Source organism: Halyomorpha halys, unplaced genomic scaffold, assembly GCF_000696795.3.
Source record: "Halyomorpha halys isolate HHAL.00 unplaced genomic scaffold, Hhal_1.1 Scaffold680.1, whole genome shotgun sequence".
Lineage (NCBI taxonomy): Eukaryota > Metazoa > Arthropoda > Insecta > Hemiptera > Pentatomidae > Halyomorpha > Halyomorpha halys.
The window spans coordinates 389,435-406,471 of record NW_027111055.1 but is presented as its reverse complement, the minus strand read 5'-3'; the positions used below and the strand labels follow the sequence as shown (position 1 = coordinate 406,471).

General features: G+C 27.5%; 2 protein-coding genes across 3 annotated transcripts in view; one reads left to right on the top strand and one right to left on the bottom strand.

The window, feature by feature from the left end:
* LOC106685317 (peptidyl-prolyl cis-trans isomerase slr1251) overlaps positions 1 to 17,037 on the top strand; it is an 84,433-nt gene that overhangs the window by 55,583 nt on the left and 11,813 nt on the right. The gene's annotated exons all lie outside the window — the stretch shown is intronic.
* LOC106685314 (bridge-like lipid transfer protein family member 3B) overlaps positions 12,779 to 17,037 on the bottom strand; it is an 84,057-nt gene continuing 79,798 nt past the window's right edge. The window contains exons 19-21 of the mRNA XM_014427908.3: positions 14,148 to 14,408; positions 13,743 to 14,032; positions 12,779 to 13,008 (exon numbers count right to left, since the gene is read on the bottom strand). Coding sequence (XP_014283394.1) covers positions 12,879 to 13,008; positions 13,743 to 14,032; positions 14,148 to 14,408 — 681 coding nt within the window. The 3' untranslated portion in view covers positions 12,779 to 12,878. The remainder of the gene's footprint in view (positions 13,009 to 13,742; positions 14,033 to 14,147; positions 14,409 to 17,037) is intronic.

The following is a 17,037-nucleotide window of genomic DNA, read 5'->3' as shown; positions in this document are numbered from 1 at the left end:
CATTGTATACCCCTGTTATTTTCCACTTATGTTTTTTCTTTTTTGTAACTGTGTCAAGTGTTTGTATTTTTTTAGCCCTGACAAAGCCCTGCAACGTGAGCTTTTATTGGCTCAATAAAAATAGTATAATTATTTACTATTTGAGTTTTTTGGACCGCACCCGGACCATATTCCATTCATCATTTAAAATTTCTTTTTATATTTTTGCAAATTTATCCAATTTGTCTTCTTATCAATTATAAATTATTTACAACTGGTTCTACCCTAATATTATGTTTATTTGTTGTGAATGAAATAAGTCTACACTTGTTGATATTTGTTTAGCCTGCATGCGCATTCATTTGTCTTATTTTTCGTACACTTTGATAATTGATTTATCTGTAATTTTTAAATAGAACATGAGATTAAATTAGTATAGTTAAAAATGTGTCATTTTAAAAAACAATAACTGTTTCTTGTTCCTATTACCTTTAAATAAGAATGTATTTTTGTCCTCTCTATAATAAATGTGAAAATGTTTTTCATTACACTAATAGTAATTATTAACTTAGCATAATAAAAGTTATATGGTTCAGCTGACCTCAGGATTAGGTCCTGATTCTACTAAAGTAGAAGCCTTACATAAGTCTTTCCAAATTACTTGTCATACCTTTCTTCAGTGATCTTAGATAGTTTGTTAAATATTTCCCAAGAATATTCTTGTATTGTCGATGAATTCATCCTCTTACTGTATGAACTTTATAAAGTGATATTAATCTATCTTATTTTATAAAATCATCTAATAACATAAAACAGCTTACATGTTATTTGTTTTATTGGTGTTTTGATTTGTCTATCTTTAACTAAAACTTAATTTTTTTATATATATTTAAAAAAAAAAACTAAAAATATGTTGCAAAAAGTACAAAATCAGTTATGAAATAGCCCATATATTCAAGGTAATTAAAAAGTCCTAATGACGAAACTTTTAGTGTGTTTGAAACATTTATATTATTAAAATCATGAGAAAATAAATCTTTTGGAACAGAGAAAAAAAATCCTCAACGCATATCCGATCCATCATTATCAGTCCTATTCATTAGAAGAATTAGCTAGAAACTTCAATATTCTTTCTATATCACCAACTTAATATTTATATAAAATTACAAGCTATATTTTTTCACCAGCCACTTAAATGAAATTTAATTATGTTTTATGTCAAACGAAAATTATTTTAATTAAAAATATGTTATATAATAAGGGGTGTCATGTTTCACTGCATGCATCTGTTAATCAAAATATTATGAATGTTTGTTGATTAAATGTTTTTAATTTTCAATGTTGGAAAAATATAAAATGATCACATTACATAGTTTATTTTTTATTCAAAATATTTCAAAGACATATTTTTTGTCTAACTGAAATAACATTGATAAGAAGAATATACATTTTATTATGTATCTATACTTTTGCATCTATTTTATCCCTTTTAATAATCTTTCATAATGCGACAAAAAATGTTGATTTTAATGAGCATAATTCAGGTAGAACTACTTTTTTACTTTTACTTACCTCTATATGAAATATATAGTAAGTATCATGTACTGCAATTGTGAAAAATTTCTAATTTCATTATTCGATAAAAATATGCATTTTAAGGTCCCCTGAGTCCAAATAATCAAGTTTGACAAAATGGCATGGTCTGTGTGTTTTTTTTCTCTTTTTGGGTTAGGTAAAAAATCTTTCATAAGACGAAGTGCAAAAAGTCACTGTACCGTGTGAGATTCCTACTCATTAAAAAACCGCCTACCAATTCTTCTTTAGCACCCTGCGGACCCACTTTCAAGCATTAGTTCATGAGGCAGAAGGGCTTTATTACTGCTTCTCTAGACTTCTTATTTAAGCTAAGCCATTGTCTGGCCTCTCCTTTCTCGGTTTTGTTCTCTGGGCCTTCTGCCAATTTTCACTGCATAGTCTGCTGCTGCCCTTCTAATCTCCTGCCTAATCATAATCAAAGCGACTAAGTTTTCCAGGACCGATTTCTTTCCAAGTTTCATATCTAGCTCTTCTTTTCCCCGAACAAAACCAGAAGAACATCGATTCAATCGATTATGAAACCATCCATGGAATCACATATTGGGAACAATGATCTGTCCTCTAGTTTGAAGCGGACTAAGTAGGCCCTGAAGCAACCCTAGCCAATTTATTAGTCACTTGCGCAGCTCTGGTGCTAACTTTTTGCAAGTGTTCATCAAACCGAAGTGTGGCATCCATTTGCACCCCAAGCTATCTAATAGATTGCTTGGATCAGATGTCAAATTCCGTGATGGTGACACTGATTGTCTCACTCACCTTCCTACTGGTTATTGATACTGCCTCAGTTTTATGGTCAGCAAGCTAGAGGCCTTCTGCTGAAAGCCATTGATGAATGGTGACGATTGCCTCATTCGCATTATAACTTATCTCCTCAAAGAGTTTCCCACAAACTATGATTGTTAGATCATCCACAAAGCAGAGGATAATAGTTTCTTCCAGCAGGGATAGCCTGAGCACCCCTATTTATATTTTCATGACACATAGAACCTATTTGCAGATATGATAATTAGTATTACCACTGAGAATTTACTATTATAACTAAAATGTTTTTATCCATATAAAAAATTTTCCTATTCATTTTAAATATGTATTGACTTTTGTTTCTTGTGCTGTCATAATTTTTTTAAACTTTTATTTTTTAAGTAGTGAAATCAGAAAAAATGAAAAAATATAACAAACAAAAACAAGTATTAATATAATAATATATATTTAATTATTAAAGGTTGACCAAAGTGAAATTTTTCATTACTTTGAAATGTTTACTCTGTAAGAAAATAGATTATCCATCCCCAATATTTTCATTAAGATAAAATTCTATTACCTTTAAATATATACTGCTATGTGAAGTTCTTAACAATTATGTTGTTTGTATTATTATATGAATTTTTTACAATTCATATTTTGACTGTCAAGTATTAGATGGCATTAATGACTTTCCAAACAAATTTCTAACCTTTTATTATATACAAGTATTAAAGTTAAAGGATTAAACTCATTAGGTAGTTGTTTAGTTTTGTTCCATTTAAAGTTTTTATATTTAAAATGGTCAAGTAAAATTTTTCAATCAATTTAAAACTCATATTTTTCCAGAAATATTGAAGAGAAATATGTGTTATGTCTTTAGTGCTCGTCCGATCATATTAATTTCAATTAAAAATAAATATACTTTTAATTTAAAAAAGAATTTCATATCACTCAAAGAAAGTATATGATTTTTGTCTGTATATGTTTTAAGAAATTACATTTTTTTTTTTTAAACAATTATTCTTCCTTTTTTTTTTACACATGTGCATAAATAGTATTTCCACTTTTGTAATATTTTCTTAAAAAGATGCAACCCTTTCCAAATTAAATAAATCTGAGTATTTCATAATATCATTGATATCTATTAACCTATAAGTGTTAATATGGTAATTGTTTATCAGATAACCCTGATGCTAATTGACAACCCCTGCCAGATTTTTGTAAACAAATTTTTTATTCCTCTATTATTTACTTTATTGGTATCTAACCTTACAAATCTTTCTTATCAATTGTTTCAAATTAATTTGTTTAAATTATTAGGTATTCATTTTTGTAAAAAATTGTTTTTCTGTTTGACTGGATAAAAATTATTAGATTTGATTCTGAACTTATTGAGAATAATAATTTATAATAGATTTAGCATAATTAATAAAATTCGGTCCTTATTTTCTCTGCTGCGTTGAACTTAAATATGACTTAAATTCAGATATTTTCTTGCTCCCATCCATTTCATACAATGATGTAAAAAAAAATTATCAATTTTTCTTTTCTAATTTAATCAAGAAGGGTGTTGGCCAAAATTAGATAATATAATCTTTATGTATGGAGATCTTATGGTAAATTATTCATCAGCTTTCTAAATTACTCCTGATACTGAAGAAATCGGTATGGTATAGGAATTAAAAAAATTGCAGCCCAGATAAAAAAAAATTTATAACTTATTATTATCCTCAATTACCCTAACACTAGCCCATCCCTCCATCCTCCTGTACTGTACCTCTTTCTCTAAAACTAAAAAGTAATAATTTATAATTTTAATCATAAAAACATTTTAAGCAAATTAGACCTAGCATTAAAAGGTACATATTGCTTAGTGTGCCACACTATTGGCTGAAAAGGCACAAAAATGCTTACCCTTAACAAGTTTACCCTCTGATTGATGTTTGCAAAGTTCAGTTGAAAAATAATACTAGGTTTTCTGTTATTTTTCTTTCTTCTTTCATTATTTTGTGTTAAACAGCAATGTAGTTATACAACAACATTAAACTTTTATTCCTTAATTAGTTTGTCTTTAAGTTTAAGGTTAAGTGTAATCCTGAAGTTCAAATTCTTACTGCAAATAATCAGCATGTATCAGTTTTAATTAACAATCTCTTTCTTAGTCAAAAATTTCCGAAAATGTGACTGCAAAGAACTTTGCATCAAAAATTGGGGCAATTCCAGTAAACATTTCTATATTTGTGGTTATAAGCCTCCTGATGATATGTTTATTGGCTGATTTGTTTTCATTTTCAATATCTTTTAAATAAAATAGGAGCCTGAGTGAGTATATAGAGGTGACATCCATTTTCTGATCAATTTTAAAACTTTATATATCTAATTTGGATTTATTTTGTTCTAGATTGATATTGAATAAAATTTTCTTTTTTGAACCTTTTATTATTTGTTTCTTTTTCCATAGAATTTTAAAAATAAAATATTTTTTATTTTACTCCCATATTTTTTTAGTGGTTCTTTCCTTCGATTACAATAATCTTAAATTGCTCCACTGATTGATTCCTAGTTATTTATAATTAAATTGAGAAAATAGTGTAAAGTTTCTTTATGTACCCATAAAGTTTTCTTAACTTTTTGAAAAATAGAATTAAATACATAAATATCAACATATTGTAAAATAGCAACTATTTCTTTCATTTTTACTTATAGGAAGTCGATTTATAAATTGCCGACTTTTCTGACTCTTCTAAGTGGTTCAAAAACGCCAAGTATCAAAAGTCTAAAATCTAGTGCTAAGTAACTCACTTTTAAATAGTTATAAAACATTTTTATTTATAAATTTCATCTGGACTATGTTTTTTCTTATACTATTATTAATAACTTGGAATTCCAAATCATTATCATAATAAAAATGATCAAACATAACAAAATTGCTAGTCATTAATGAAAGTAATAATTTTAGTTTAAATTTCCACATATTAAAACTATTCAATTTTACAGTACATTTTTATTTTATGATCACACTCCCAATCATCACTTCTAAATTCAATCCATGGTCAATTGTTTCTACATAATTACAGAAGTATATGTTGCCTTTTACCCATTAGATGAAATAATAAATATTTTACTGGAAATAATGATTCCATTATCAAAAAATAAAAGTAGAGGCAAAAGGCAGTAAGGCTCCTTCCCCTCATCTGTTTTCTTCAGTTTTCTAGACTTTTGTTATCCTGTTTCATAGGGAAGAAACATGCTACATTAATATTATTAAATTTTAATAATAATGAAATGAAAATCTGATGAATAGCATCATTATGGGTTATCTAATAAACCAAACAAATCAAAATTTATTCTGAATTTATGAATTGTTTCCAGTTGTATCTATATATTAATATATGAAAATGGTTAGGGTATTAAAAAATAATATTTAGTTTTGTCTGAATTAAGACATTAATGGTTTTGAAAGAATTTTAATTTATGTGGAAAGGATTACACTTGATTTTGAAATTATGTATATATTCATTTTTAATGCTATTTTATTTAAATAAGCACATAAATCCAAAAGTGATAGATAAAGGTAATAGTATCTATATTTGTTGTCAAATCCATAAGTTTTATCTTATTCATGATACTCCATGAAAATTAATTTTTTGTGTTTTTAAATATCGATGATCTATGAAAAACTTTTATTACATGAGCTTAACATAAACAACACTGCCATTGGATGATACACTGATGTAGTTTTCTCACTTTATGGCATGTAATTTCAGTTTATTTCCTTAATTTTGGAATGATGTGGTTTTAAAATACATAAAACAGTATTATATTAGAGTTTTCTTGTATTTTTTTTTCTTAACTTTAATAGCACTACCATTGCATAATATACTGATATAGTTTTTCTACATTCGACATTCGATTCCAGTCTATTGCCTTAATTTTCATCTAATGGAAAGGTCTTTTAAAAAACAAAACACTATTGTACTATAGTTTATTCTCTCTACTGAAGAGTTAGGTCAGGATTTATTATTATTACTAGGATATTATAATGCTGTTATTGTTACTATTCCAGTTATTATAGAATTTAAGTTTATTTAAATATGAAGGTCATGGAATCAGTGTATATTCTTTAAACAATATGCTCATTAGTTTAATTTAGTATAATTTTTTGAAAGACTGTTTAGGGATTTATATTACCTATGAAACCAATAAATGTACATATGTGTCCTTCCACTTGAAAAGTTTTGTTTTATGTGCTGTATATTTGTGTTTTTTCCCTTTATATGTTATTGAAAATTGTTATATTTGGTTTGCATTCAATTTATCTACTCAACTCTTATTTTCACTGTATTTCGTACATAAATCATTCAGAAACTGTATTGTTAAATAAAGACAAAAATTGACATTCTTGTATTGTTACATTTTAAAGAATATGATATGTAATTATCTAAATTTCTAAATGATGCGAAGAATATATGTTAATAAAATAATATTTAAAAATATTGAAAGTGATTCCTCCTCCATTGAAAACTCATTGGCTCCTTCCAAAACTTGGATTGAAAAACTTATGTCAACATAGCTTTACGATGATTCAGCTGTATTCAAACAATATTAATTGCTATTGTGAAACGAACTTAGCTAATAAACACTACTGTAATATATATGAGAAGATGGTTGGGGTACGGTCAGTGAAGAGCACATAAAAGTAAAACCTTATTAATATTGCAACTTATTTCTGAAGGATTTACTTATTTGTATTCTTCACTGACCACTTCCCAACCATCTTCTCATATATACACACGCGCACACAAAATCGTACATATATACATATATATATATATATGGTCAACTGTTAACTCATCACTATTGTAATAGTTTGATCTTTAATTTCGAATAATTTATCAGTTGACAGCTACAGTTCTGATTAAATCAAATATTTATAAATCTCTTTACTTTTTTAGGGATGAAAATATTAGTGACATGAAAATGCAATTAGGTTAACCCATTAACCCAACCTTAACCAATTTCCTTTTTATATATGTATGTATAGTTGACCGTAAAAATTGATATATAGGGAGATGGTCAGGGTTGCGGTCAAAAGAGAAATAAACTATTTTTATTTCTCTTTTGACCGCAACCCTGACCATCTCCCTATATATTAATTTCCTTTTTACTTTAGCTTGCCACTTTTTAGATTTACTTTTTTGTTAAATGAATCGCTTGACAAAATATTTACAGGCTAAATAGTTCTAATAGCTAAAGAACAGAAAGCTAGTTAAAAATTTCTTCACTTTAAAAATTTGGTTGAAAATGGTAGAATTTTAATGTTTATAAATATCAAAATATATACAAAAATAATGTATATTAGATATAAAATGTACATTAGTGATTTAAATTGAGAAAAACTTTTGTAGAAAAAGTTTTTCTCAATTTAAATCAATCTGAATTTAAATTGAGAAAAACTTTTGTAGAAAAAGTTTTTCTCAATTTAAATCAATCTGAATTTAAATTGAGAAAAACTTTTGTAGAAAAAGTTTTTCTCAATTTAAATCAATCTGAATTTAAATTGAGAAAAACTTCCATCTTGAGTAACCTTTAAAATGATTCATGATATGGTAATTTTTTTCCATTCTTGGTACATAAACACTTTCACAATTTTTTTTTTTAGATGCTGATTTTTCAATATATTTTCTGTTTCATAAAGAATGGCAAGCATGGAGTGAAAAAGACAGTAGTAGGCTAATAAGGGCTCTCAAAGTACCATTTAACTTTGATTTACTTTAAACAATTTATTTTTATTATTTTATTATAATATTTTTATTTACTCACCCAACGTCTGTAATAATCAATTTTTGTTGATGGCAGTTACCCCACTCCCTTCCAAGAAATATGTTTTTTTCTTTTATTTCTAACTAAAGTTTGATGTAAACAGAAGAAAAAAAAAAAAGAGTTCCATTAAACTGAAAGAAGCTGTAGTTTGTTTATTATACAAGCAAACATTCCTTAATATTACATCTTTTAGGCAGGGTAACTTTAATCAAGTGGGGGTACCATGCACTTTGTTGTATGGGGCCCTTCAAATAATTTTTTGAACAACTTTGGGTTGTAAACTACATACTTGTTATAATCATTAATTTATTTATTATTTGAAAACTAACAAAAATTAAAAAGAAAAATGGAACATTTATTAGAGGTAAAAATACTCAATTTTTGGTTAGCTAAATCTTGAATTACTTATTGAAAGTCTGTTCATATGAGTACATCATTTTTTATCAACACTGAGATAAACTTCAATCTTTTTTGATGCAATCAGATTTTTCAGTTCATTGTTGATTCATTTTAATTTATGGATCACAACAGTAAGGGAGCTTAGCCCAGCGAACCCATGAAGTAAAGAAAGCACTGGTCAGGGCAGCTACCCAAGGGACTATAGTTTTCTCAATTTATTAAGAGTCCCTCAACTTTTAAAACCATGCACTGCGATTGTGAACACCAATAGCTTTATAGGCCTTTATATTTATTGACTGGAAAATGACCTAAATGGGTTACTGCTTAGTCTACTTGTAGGACCTTCTAGCTGTTGCTTAGAAAGATGCTGAACATGTCCTCTTCTATTGCTTTAGGCATGGAGTAAGTACATAAGTGTAATTTTCAAGATGATGCTTATGTTTTTTATAATGTGTAAATGAACCACTTGAATGTTGAACCATATGAACATTAACCATTTCTAAGCTAAAAAGTTTCGTGCTTTGGGCACACAAGGTCTTGGAGACTACCAGATCCACTGTCATAACTAAGCTTTGTGAGGACCTCTACTGGCATTTGGACACCTCCACTACTCTGTGAGCCTCTTCTTGGTGTTCCCCAGAATAATTTAGGAATCAGTTATTCTATATCTATCCAACACAAATTTGAACTTTACCATCTCAGATTTTCTACAAATTTTGTTCAGGTGTGTAGGTATCCTTGCCTTTCTTAGCTTTTGCTGAAAAGATGAATCAAATGATAATCTATGGTTTCTGTCGCCAAAAAAAGGTTGGGAACCTCTGAATTAAGTTATTTATTTTTTTCAAAAATTGTTAATTTTAAGAAAAAAATAGTTGGAGACAATTTTCATGAATAAATATTTTGAGATTCTTTCAGAACAGAATATGTATTCATTAGTAGTGTCTCCATGTTGGTTGATTACCTTCTCTTCATTTTATTTGATAGAATAATTAATTGGAGTATACTGAGGTTGGTTGGTACTACTTTTTTATTTTATTTTAATTTTTGTTACAACTTATCCAACAGCATTACACTAATCCTGATGTTTGGATAACATTTTCTCTTAAAACTGTTTTTCTAGGTTATGGTTTTTAGCTGTTGTAAATATAGGGTTTTTTTTTAAGCCCGATAGAACTTGAAATTGTAAAAAATAACACAAAAAATTAAATTGTAATCAAAATTTTTTTTTTATTCGAAAGATCAATACGTGACATTAACATTTGAAAATGATTTCGGGCATATGGGCACCGCGGCTGTTCTTGACGAAGCGCATTCTGTAAAATTGTGTTCAGCGATGAGGCGCATTTTTGGCTTAACGGGTTTGTTAATAAGCAAAATTGCCGCATATGGTCGTGCGATTTGACACCTCTCGATTATTTCCTGTGGGGCTACGTGAAGTCACTGGTTTATGCTGATAAACCAGCAACAATTGACGCCTTGGAGGCCAGCATTGTTCGTGTTATTCGTGACATACGGCCAGCAGTGCTCGAAAAAGTGGCCCAAAATTGGACGTCCAGAATGCGCTTCGTCAAGAACAGCCGTGGTGCCCATATGCCCGAAATCATTTTCAAATGTTAATGTCACGTATTGATCTTTCGAATAAAAAAAAAATTTTGATTACAATTTAATTTTTTGTGTTATTTTTTACAATTTCAAGTTCTATCGGGCTTAAAAAAAAACCCTATAGGTAATAATGTAGTTCAGGAAAATTAGCCTCTCCTGGAGTGGGGTGTGTTGATACGAATAATGAGGTAGGTTGACATTGATTTTAAAATTAAGGAAAAACATTTGAAAGCAGGATTTTTTATTTTGAGAATTTCGAAATGGAACTTGGTTAGGTTTTAGTTAAGGTGAATGAACCCCACTTCTTAACTCTGGAATTTCCGATAGAAAGATATATTTCCAATAAAGGAATCTTATAAAAAATCTAGTTTTAAAATGACTTAATATCAGTGATTTCTCTGATCATACCCAACCCAAAGGCATTAATTGTCAATGCGTAAAAGCTGTTGCCCCAGCAGCCTCAGCCACTACAGTCTCTTTGATTAAGATCAGGAGTTAATGGGAATATTACCTTAAATTTATTTTCTTTTTGCTTTTTTCTTCTTCTCAAATATTCATTCATTTGCCATTTTCTTCATTATATTCAGAATTATTTAAACCAAATTTTCCCTTTTAACAAATCTATCAATCAATTTTTAATTTTAGTTCCCTAAGCTGAATAACTGGTTTATGACCTCTTTTAATTTCTGAAAGATTATTAGAAAACATAAGGTCCCACTACTATACATGATTATTAAGTACTTTTGCATTTATTTGTTAGAATTGAAACATCTGAGAAGAAATTTTTTAGGATAATTTGGTTAGTCATATGTTATGAGATTTTATGAATAATAGATGAAGCACTGCATTCATTTCACAAATTTCTTGACTGATGTACACAATTTTTTGTTGAGGTTAGAACATACTTTCGACTTTAAGTACTATTTTTGAAAATACTATTCAGTTATACACAATGCTTGCCATCTTGTAATCAAAATAATCTGGATTAAACTCAACTGTTTGAGTTAATGAGTAATGAAGTCTTTAAAAGAGAATATTAAAAAGGCGAATGAAAATTAAAAATAAATATCACTTGTGTCCAACAAAGATGCATATTGATGAGTATAATAAAAATAAAAAACCACTATTAGAATTTTTAATATATAATTTTAATGGTAATTTGTAAAAAAATTGTGATGACAAAAATAATATTGTTTGCTAAAACACAGTAATGAATACAATGGTTATAAATAACACAGAACAATTATGAAAAAATATATCAGTAATATAAAAGATAAATTACTTTTAATTGCTTAAAAATGTAATTGATAGTTACAAACAATTTAATAATTAGGTGAAATTGGTTCAATGCAATAAAACATCACAATGATTGGAGAATACATTCATAAATATTTGTGAGAAAGTAAATAATGACAATTGAAAAAATAAAATACTTCTTCATAAAAATTTTTGTATTCAAAGTTAATGTAAAAAATTAGTATCTAGAACTACTTCATAAAAATCATGTTTAGACAACAGAACACTTTTTTTTTAATGGAAAACTATGATGTATAAAAAAATCATTAAATATAAATGACAATGGACAATTAATAAAAGTTTAGTCCAAACTTACTACTTACAATGTAAACAATCAATTTTTTATACCAAGTAATGTACAATATATTTTTATTTACAATAAAATATATAAATCTGAAAAATACAGTCAACATTTTAAGAAAAATGAAGTAGACGGCCGATATCTTAAGAAAATGTGATACATGTAATTCCAAGAATGCTAAGTTACATTGAAGAAAAAATTTATGGTAATGTTCACATTAAAAAAAATCAATAAAATAATTTAGTTGAAACTTAATTGTTTTGAAATTTCTTAATTTTATTTTTTAATGTGAACTTTTCCAAGTTAATTTTTATGAAATAAAAGAAGTTTACTAATGAATTTTGATTCATCCTCTAACCTCCCTAAATAAAAAATAATGTCAATTAGAACCAAGTTTTTCCATAATAGTGTTTTTACTTCTGCTTCAACCTTGTTTTATAATCTATGTGTAGCAATATAAAAGCCCCATTACATGGAGAAGTTTTGGTTAAAATTGAAAAACAGTATGTAAGTTTACTTTATTTTCAAACCTAGTATACGAACAAAATTTATTTATTTCTAAATTGAAATTCATAAATGTTTGAATTCAAAACATGATAATTTAAGTGATAAGGAATTCAGAAGATTAAAAACAAGATTGTTTGAAAGGATATTGTAATTTTGGAAATATTTGAGAATTATAATGTTTAAAATAATGAAATAAATTTAGTACAAACAAATCGATTTCAACTTTTACATAAATATATTCAATTATTCATTTAATAGTAAATTAAATATAAATTACTTATACCCAGAAAGCTACTCATTGTAATTTCAACTTCAAACAATCAATACTTTCCTAAAACAAATGATTGGTAAAGATGTAATTCTTGTGTTTCCTATAACAAAGAGAATCACTGAAGGCCGCCATTGATTCTTATTACTTATTATACTTAAATGACTATTGTAAAATAATAGGAACACATCACAAGCTTGTAATAATAAACTTTAAAACAAATAAACAACCAATCCCAACAACCATAAAATAAAAAAAATAACTTAAGATAGCAGTCTATTTATTCACTACTGCCTCTAATGTTCTTTTAAACTAACAGTTTTTCTTATGAGAACAAGAACATCGGAAACAGCAACATTGCTGCTATCTTTTCCCAGATGTTTGTTGCTTATTTTCTCCTTTGGACTGCTGCACATTTTTTATAATTTCTAATAAATTTTGTTTCTCTTGAAGTAAAGAATTCAAAGTTTCTTGGGCATCATTTAAACACGATCTGAATAAAATTGAAAAAAAAAATCATTAAACTACATTAAATTAGTACACTAGTTTAACAAACACACAAGGATAACAAAACAATAATTGCAGTAATGATTCAAAGTAAAATACATTGCATTGTATTCTGATTAATACATTCTGGCCCTTATCACGATAAAGAAATGACTAAATAAAAGTAGCTAGGATACAGGTTAATACTAATAAATAAAAGTAGGAGAGATAATTTTATTCTTATTAAAAAAAAAATTGCAAATTATTACACAAGGATTTATTATTTGGATTAATTATATCATTATTTGGATTATATCAGTAAACAACAAATAATAAAATATCTGGTATGCTTTGTATTCTACTTATCTTGAAATGTAAAACCTCAAAATTTGAGAGGGTGTTAATTTTTTTTCGTAGTGAATTACAAGGGTTCATTATTGAAAATAAAAATCTAAAAGTAGGAGAGAGTTAAAGAAAAAAATTATAACATAAAAAGTGACATTATTTTATTGTTTCATAAATCAGTGATTCTCTTGATGTATAATCAAATATTTCAATAATGATGCACACATTATAAGTTAAGTGAGAAATATCACCTGTCTATACTGAAAATCGGTACTCCATTTATATTCATAATTAATGTACTTAAGTATTTTATTTTTAATCAACTACAAGGAATAAAATATTGATTAAATGTGATCTTATTGAAATTTTAATTTTTATAAGAATAATAATTGTTACCTCAACAACTGTGCTTCTTCTTCACACTTTCTTAACCTATGATTTTCCTCATTCAACCTCTCCATAGCAGTCAAGCGCCTTCGAAGTTGCTCATTTTCTAGCTTCAAACTAACTTCTTCAGAAGAAACAAGATTCGACTTTTCAGTTTCTGGAGGCTCCACATTGATCGCTCCTTCTTTTGTTCTAAATACCCTTAATTTAGAAATCTGAATGAATGAAGGGTTATTGCTTCCCCCTTGTAATGATGGTCTATCATCAATTATTGAAAATTCTAAATCTTCTAGATTAAGCTGAAAATCCCCCCCCAAAAAAGAAATAATTAATGTTTCATTATTATATTACAATGTCAGAAACACATGAAATGTTTAAAACAGAAATATTGATTTAAAAAATAGCTTTATTAACCTGGATTGGAAGACATGGTGATACAGCATCATCAACAGAAAACTCTGCAATAGAGGATAGTGTACTAATATTCATAGATAAAGTAATATTTGCCAACGAAACAGTCAACATATCACTGAACCAGGTATTATTTCGAGGCCCAGGCCAAGTTTTAAGATCTCCTAATGTGACAGAATGTTCTTTGCGCAAACGAATCCTAGGTCTTTCAGCAGGTTGGTCACATACTTCAGTCCACCCACGGGAACGAGCATTGAACTTATTCTAACAGAAAAAAACAAGTAATATAAAAAACCCTGTACATTTATTCGACAAACTATAATAGAAAATAGATATAAAATATTATACTAAAACAATGACTAATATTCTTAGTCATTGCCTTTTATATTCCTAAAAATACTAATAGTATTTAGTAATAACAATACTAAAACCAAAACAACTAAAGATTATAAATTGGAGAATTTGATGAATCTGAATCAAATACAAATTGCTCTAAATAAATCTTCCATAGTTTAAAAACATTTCTGGTTAATATGTGGATAGCATTTATTTTTGAAACAAAATCAGCAGAAAAAGAAAAAACGCAAGCATGGGTTTTTTTTTTCAGAATGACATATTTCTTAGATTTAAGTTTTCCCTCTGATGAATTTTAAAGAAATAACAAATTCCTAGTTCACATATTAAACATTCTTTATATGAAATTTATTTAGGGGGAAGATAAATTTGTCAAATTTAAAGGCAAAATTATTTCATCAATTTTAATTAATAAACAAATTGTTCTACATTTCAGCTAACATACCATCCTCAGGAAAAAAATATCATTGGCACATTCCAATATAAACTCATAGACTTAACTTTAAAAATAGTAATATAAGAAAACCTGTACTACATTGGAAGTTGTGTTTGTAGTGGAATGTGCAAATGATATTTTTGTCCCTGAGGATGGTTTATTAATCAAAAGGTAGAACTTTTTGTTTATAAATTAAAACTGGCGAAATAATTTTACCTTTAAATTTAACATTTTTTAGAAAAATAAAATGTTTTTCCCTTCAATTTAAATTTCCAATAAAAACAAATTAATTGTTAGTTAAATGAGCAGGATTGGAGGGAATGTACTGGGCTTAAAAACGCCAAGCTTTTAATAGATAAACATTCTTCTTCAAGAATTAAGTGGCTGCTGGGCCTGACAAGCTCTAGAGATTATTCAACACTACATAGCAGATAGTGACTGGTACGCATCACTGAAATACAGTTTTTGGAGCTTCAATAGAATACCAGAACATAAGGCTTCCTCCATTGAATAGCCAAGGGAATTTCATTAGGAAAACCAAAAGTTTCAATATGGAGGACAATAAGTTTCCATTGGATTTCCTTGGGGTTGGAAAAAAATTACCAATAGGCCCAATTGCTAGACTCGTTATCTCCATGTATTACCGGAGTTATCTCCAGTACCAGGATTTAAATGAGTAATAGGTAAAAAATTCATTTAATTTTTGTTTAAGCATTAAAAATTTGGATTCAATATTGGTTTGCTTGTATCATTAATTTTAGTGGCATTAAAAAAAATTATTTAACCCACTATACCAATCTTATATGTTGATTTTGTGGGCATTCTATCCAATTTAAATGAAAGCCATAGGAACTATACTTTCTTTTTTATCTTTAATTAGTTAAAACTGATACATCAACTTGTTAAATTTTAAGGGTTTTACTACCATCTTAGGAACTAGAAGGAATCACACAGATTTATATCTATATTACACTAATCAAACAACTAAATTTTAATGTCATAAATTAATAAAAGAATTAAGGCTCCAATATACAGTATTCCTTCATTATTTTATTAATATATGACATAAAATTGATTAATTTGGCAATAAGAGCACTGAAGTAAAATTTTAGACTTATAGCTCTCCTGAAGAAGGGGTGAAGCTCAAAAAAGTTTACAAGTTTATAACAATGAGTTAGTTTTTAACTAATTAAAGATGAAAAAGCAGTCTTGTTACCGTGGTTTTATATAAATAAATGTTACTTCTTTCGGCTGAATTTTTTTTTTTTTTAGTTTTTAGCTGCATAAGTATAAGGCTTAGCAATTGATATAGACAACTTGTTTTATGCAAAAGAATGTAAAAATAGTCAATTATACATAGTAGAGTACTTTAATGCTTCAATAAAATGGTTGTTTTTGTGATGTTTGATTAGTAATCTAAATTACTCTACTAGCACCACAAATTTCATGTTGAATCGGTCTCTTTTATATGACAACACACTAAATTGTCTGAAGCCATTATTAAAAAAAATATTACTTTTTAATGTCACAGAACCTTTCAATAAAAATAGAATGCTCAGGATGATAGATCAATTTTTAAAAAATTATGTAGATGTGTAGCTGGCCTAATATGCATTAAAGGAGGAAGTTAAAGGGTGAGAGGGGCAGTGAAGAAAAGACATTAATGAGTAAAACCTATTTTTTATTGAATGTTGTTTGTAAATCTCTCTTATTATTACTATTTTTTCTCCTTCTCACCATATTGCTATGCCCTTCTATCCTTATAAGCTTTTATCCTAATTCCTTTGTGGGTACTTATGATTATCATCACATCTTACTACTTATTCTTTTGTTTTATTTTAATAATATATTTTATTATATCTTACATATTGGTATATTTTTTATCTTCCTTATGTTTCTCACGATTATAATTTCAATTTTTTGTTGTTTACATATGCAGGAGTAATTTTCACATATTGATTTACTATATTTATGTAGTGTGTACATAAATTTTTGGTATCTGTTTTAAAATTATAAGCGTTACCCATTTTATTTTGTGATATATATTGCTTCTGTTATTGGTATCTGTCTTAAAATTAATAGATAAAATTAAAAGAAACTTTG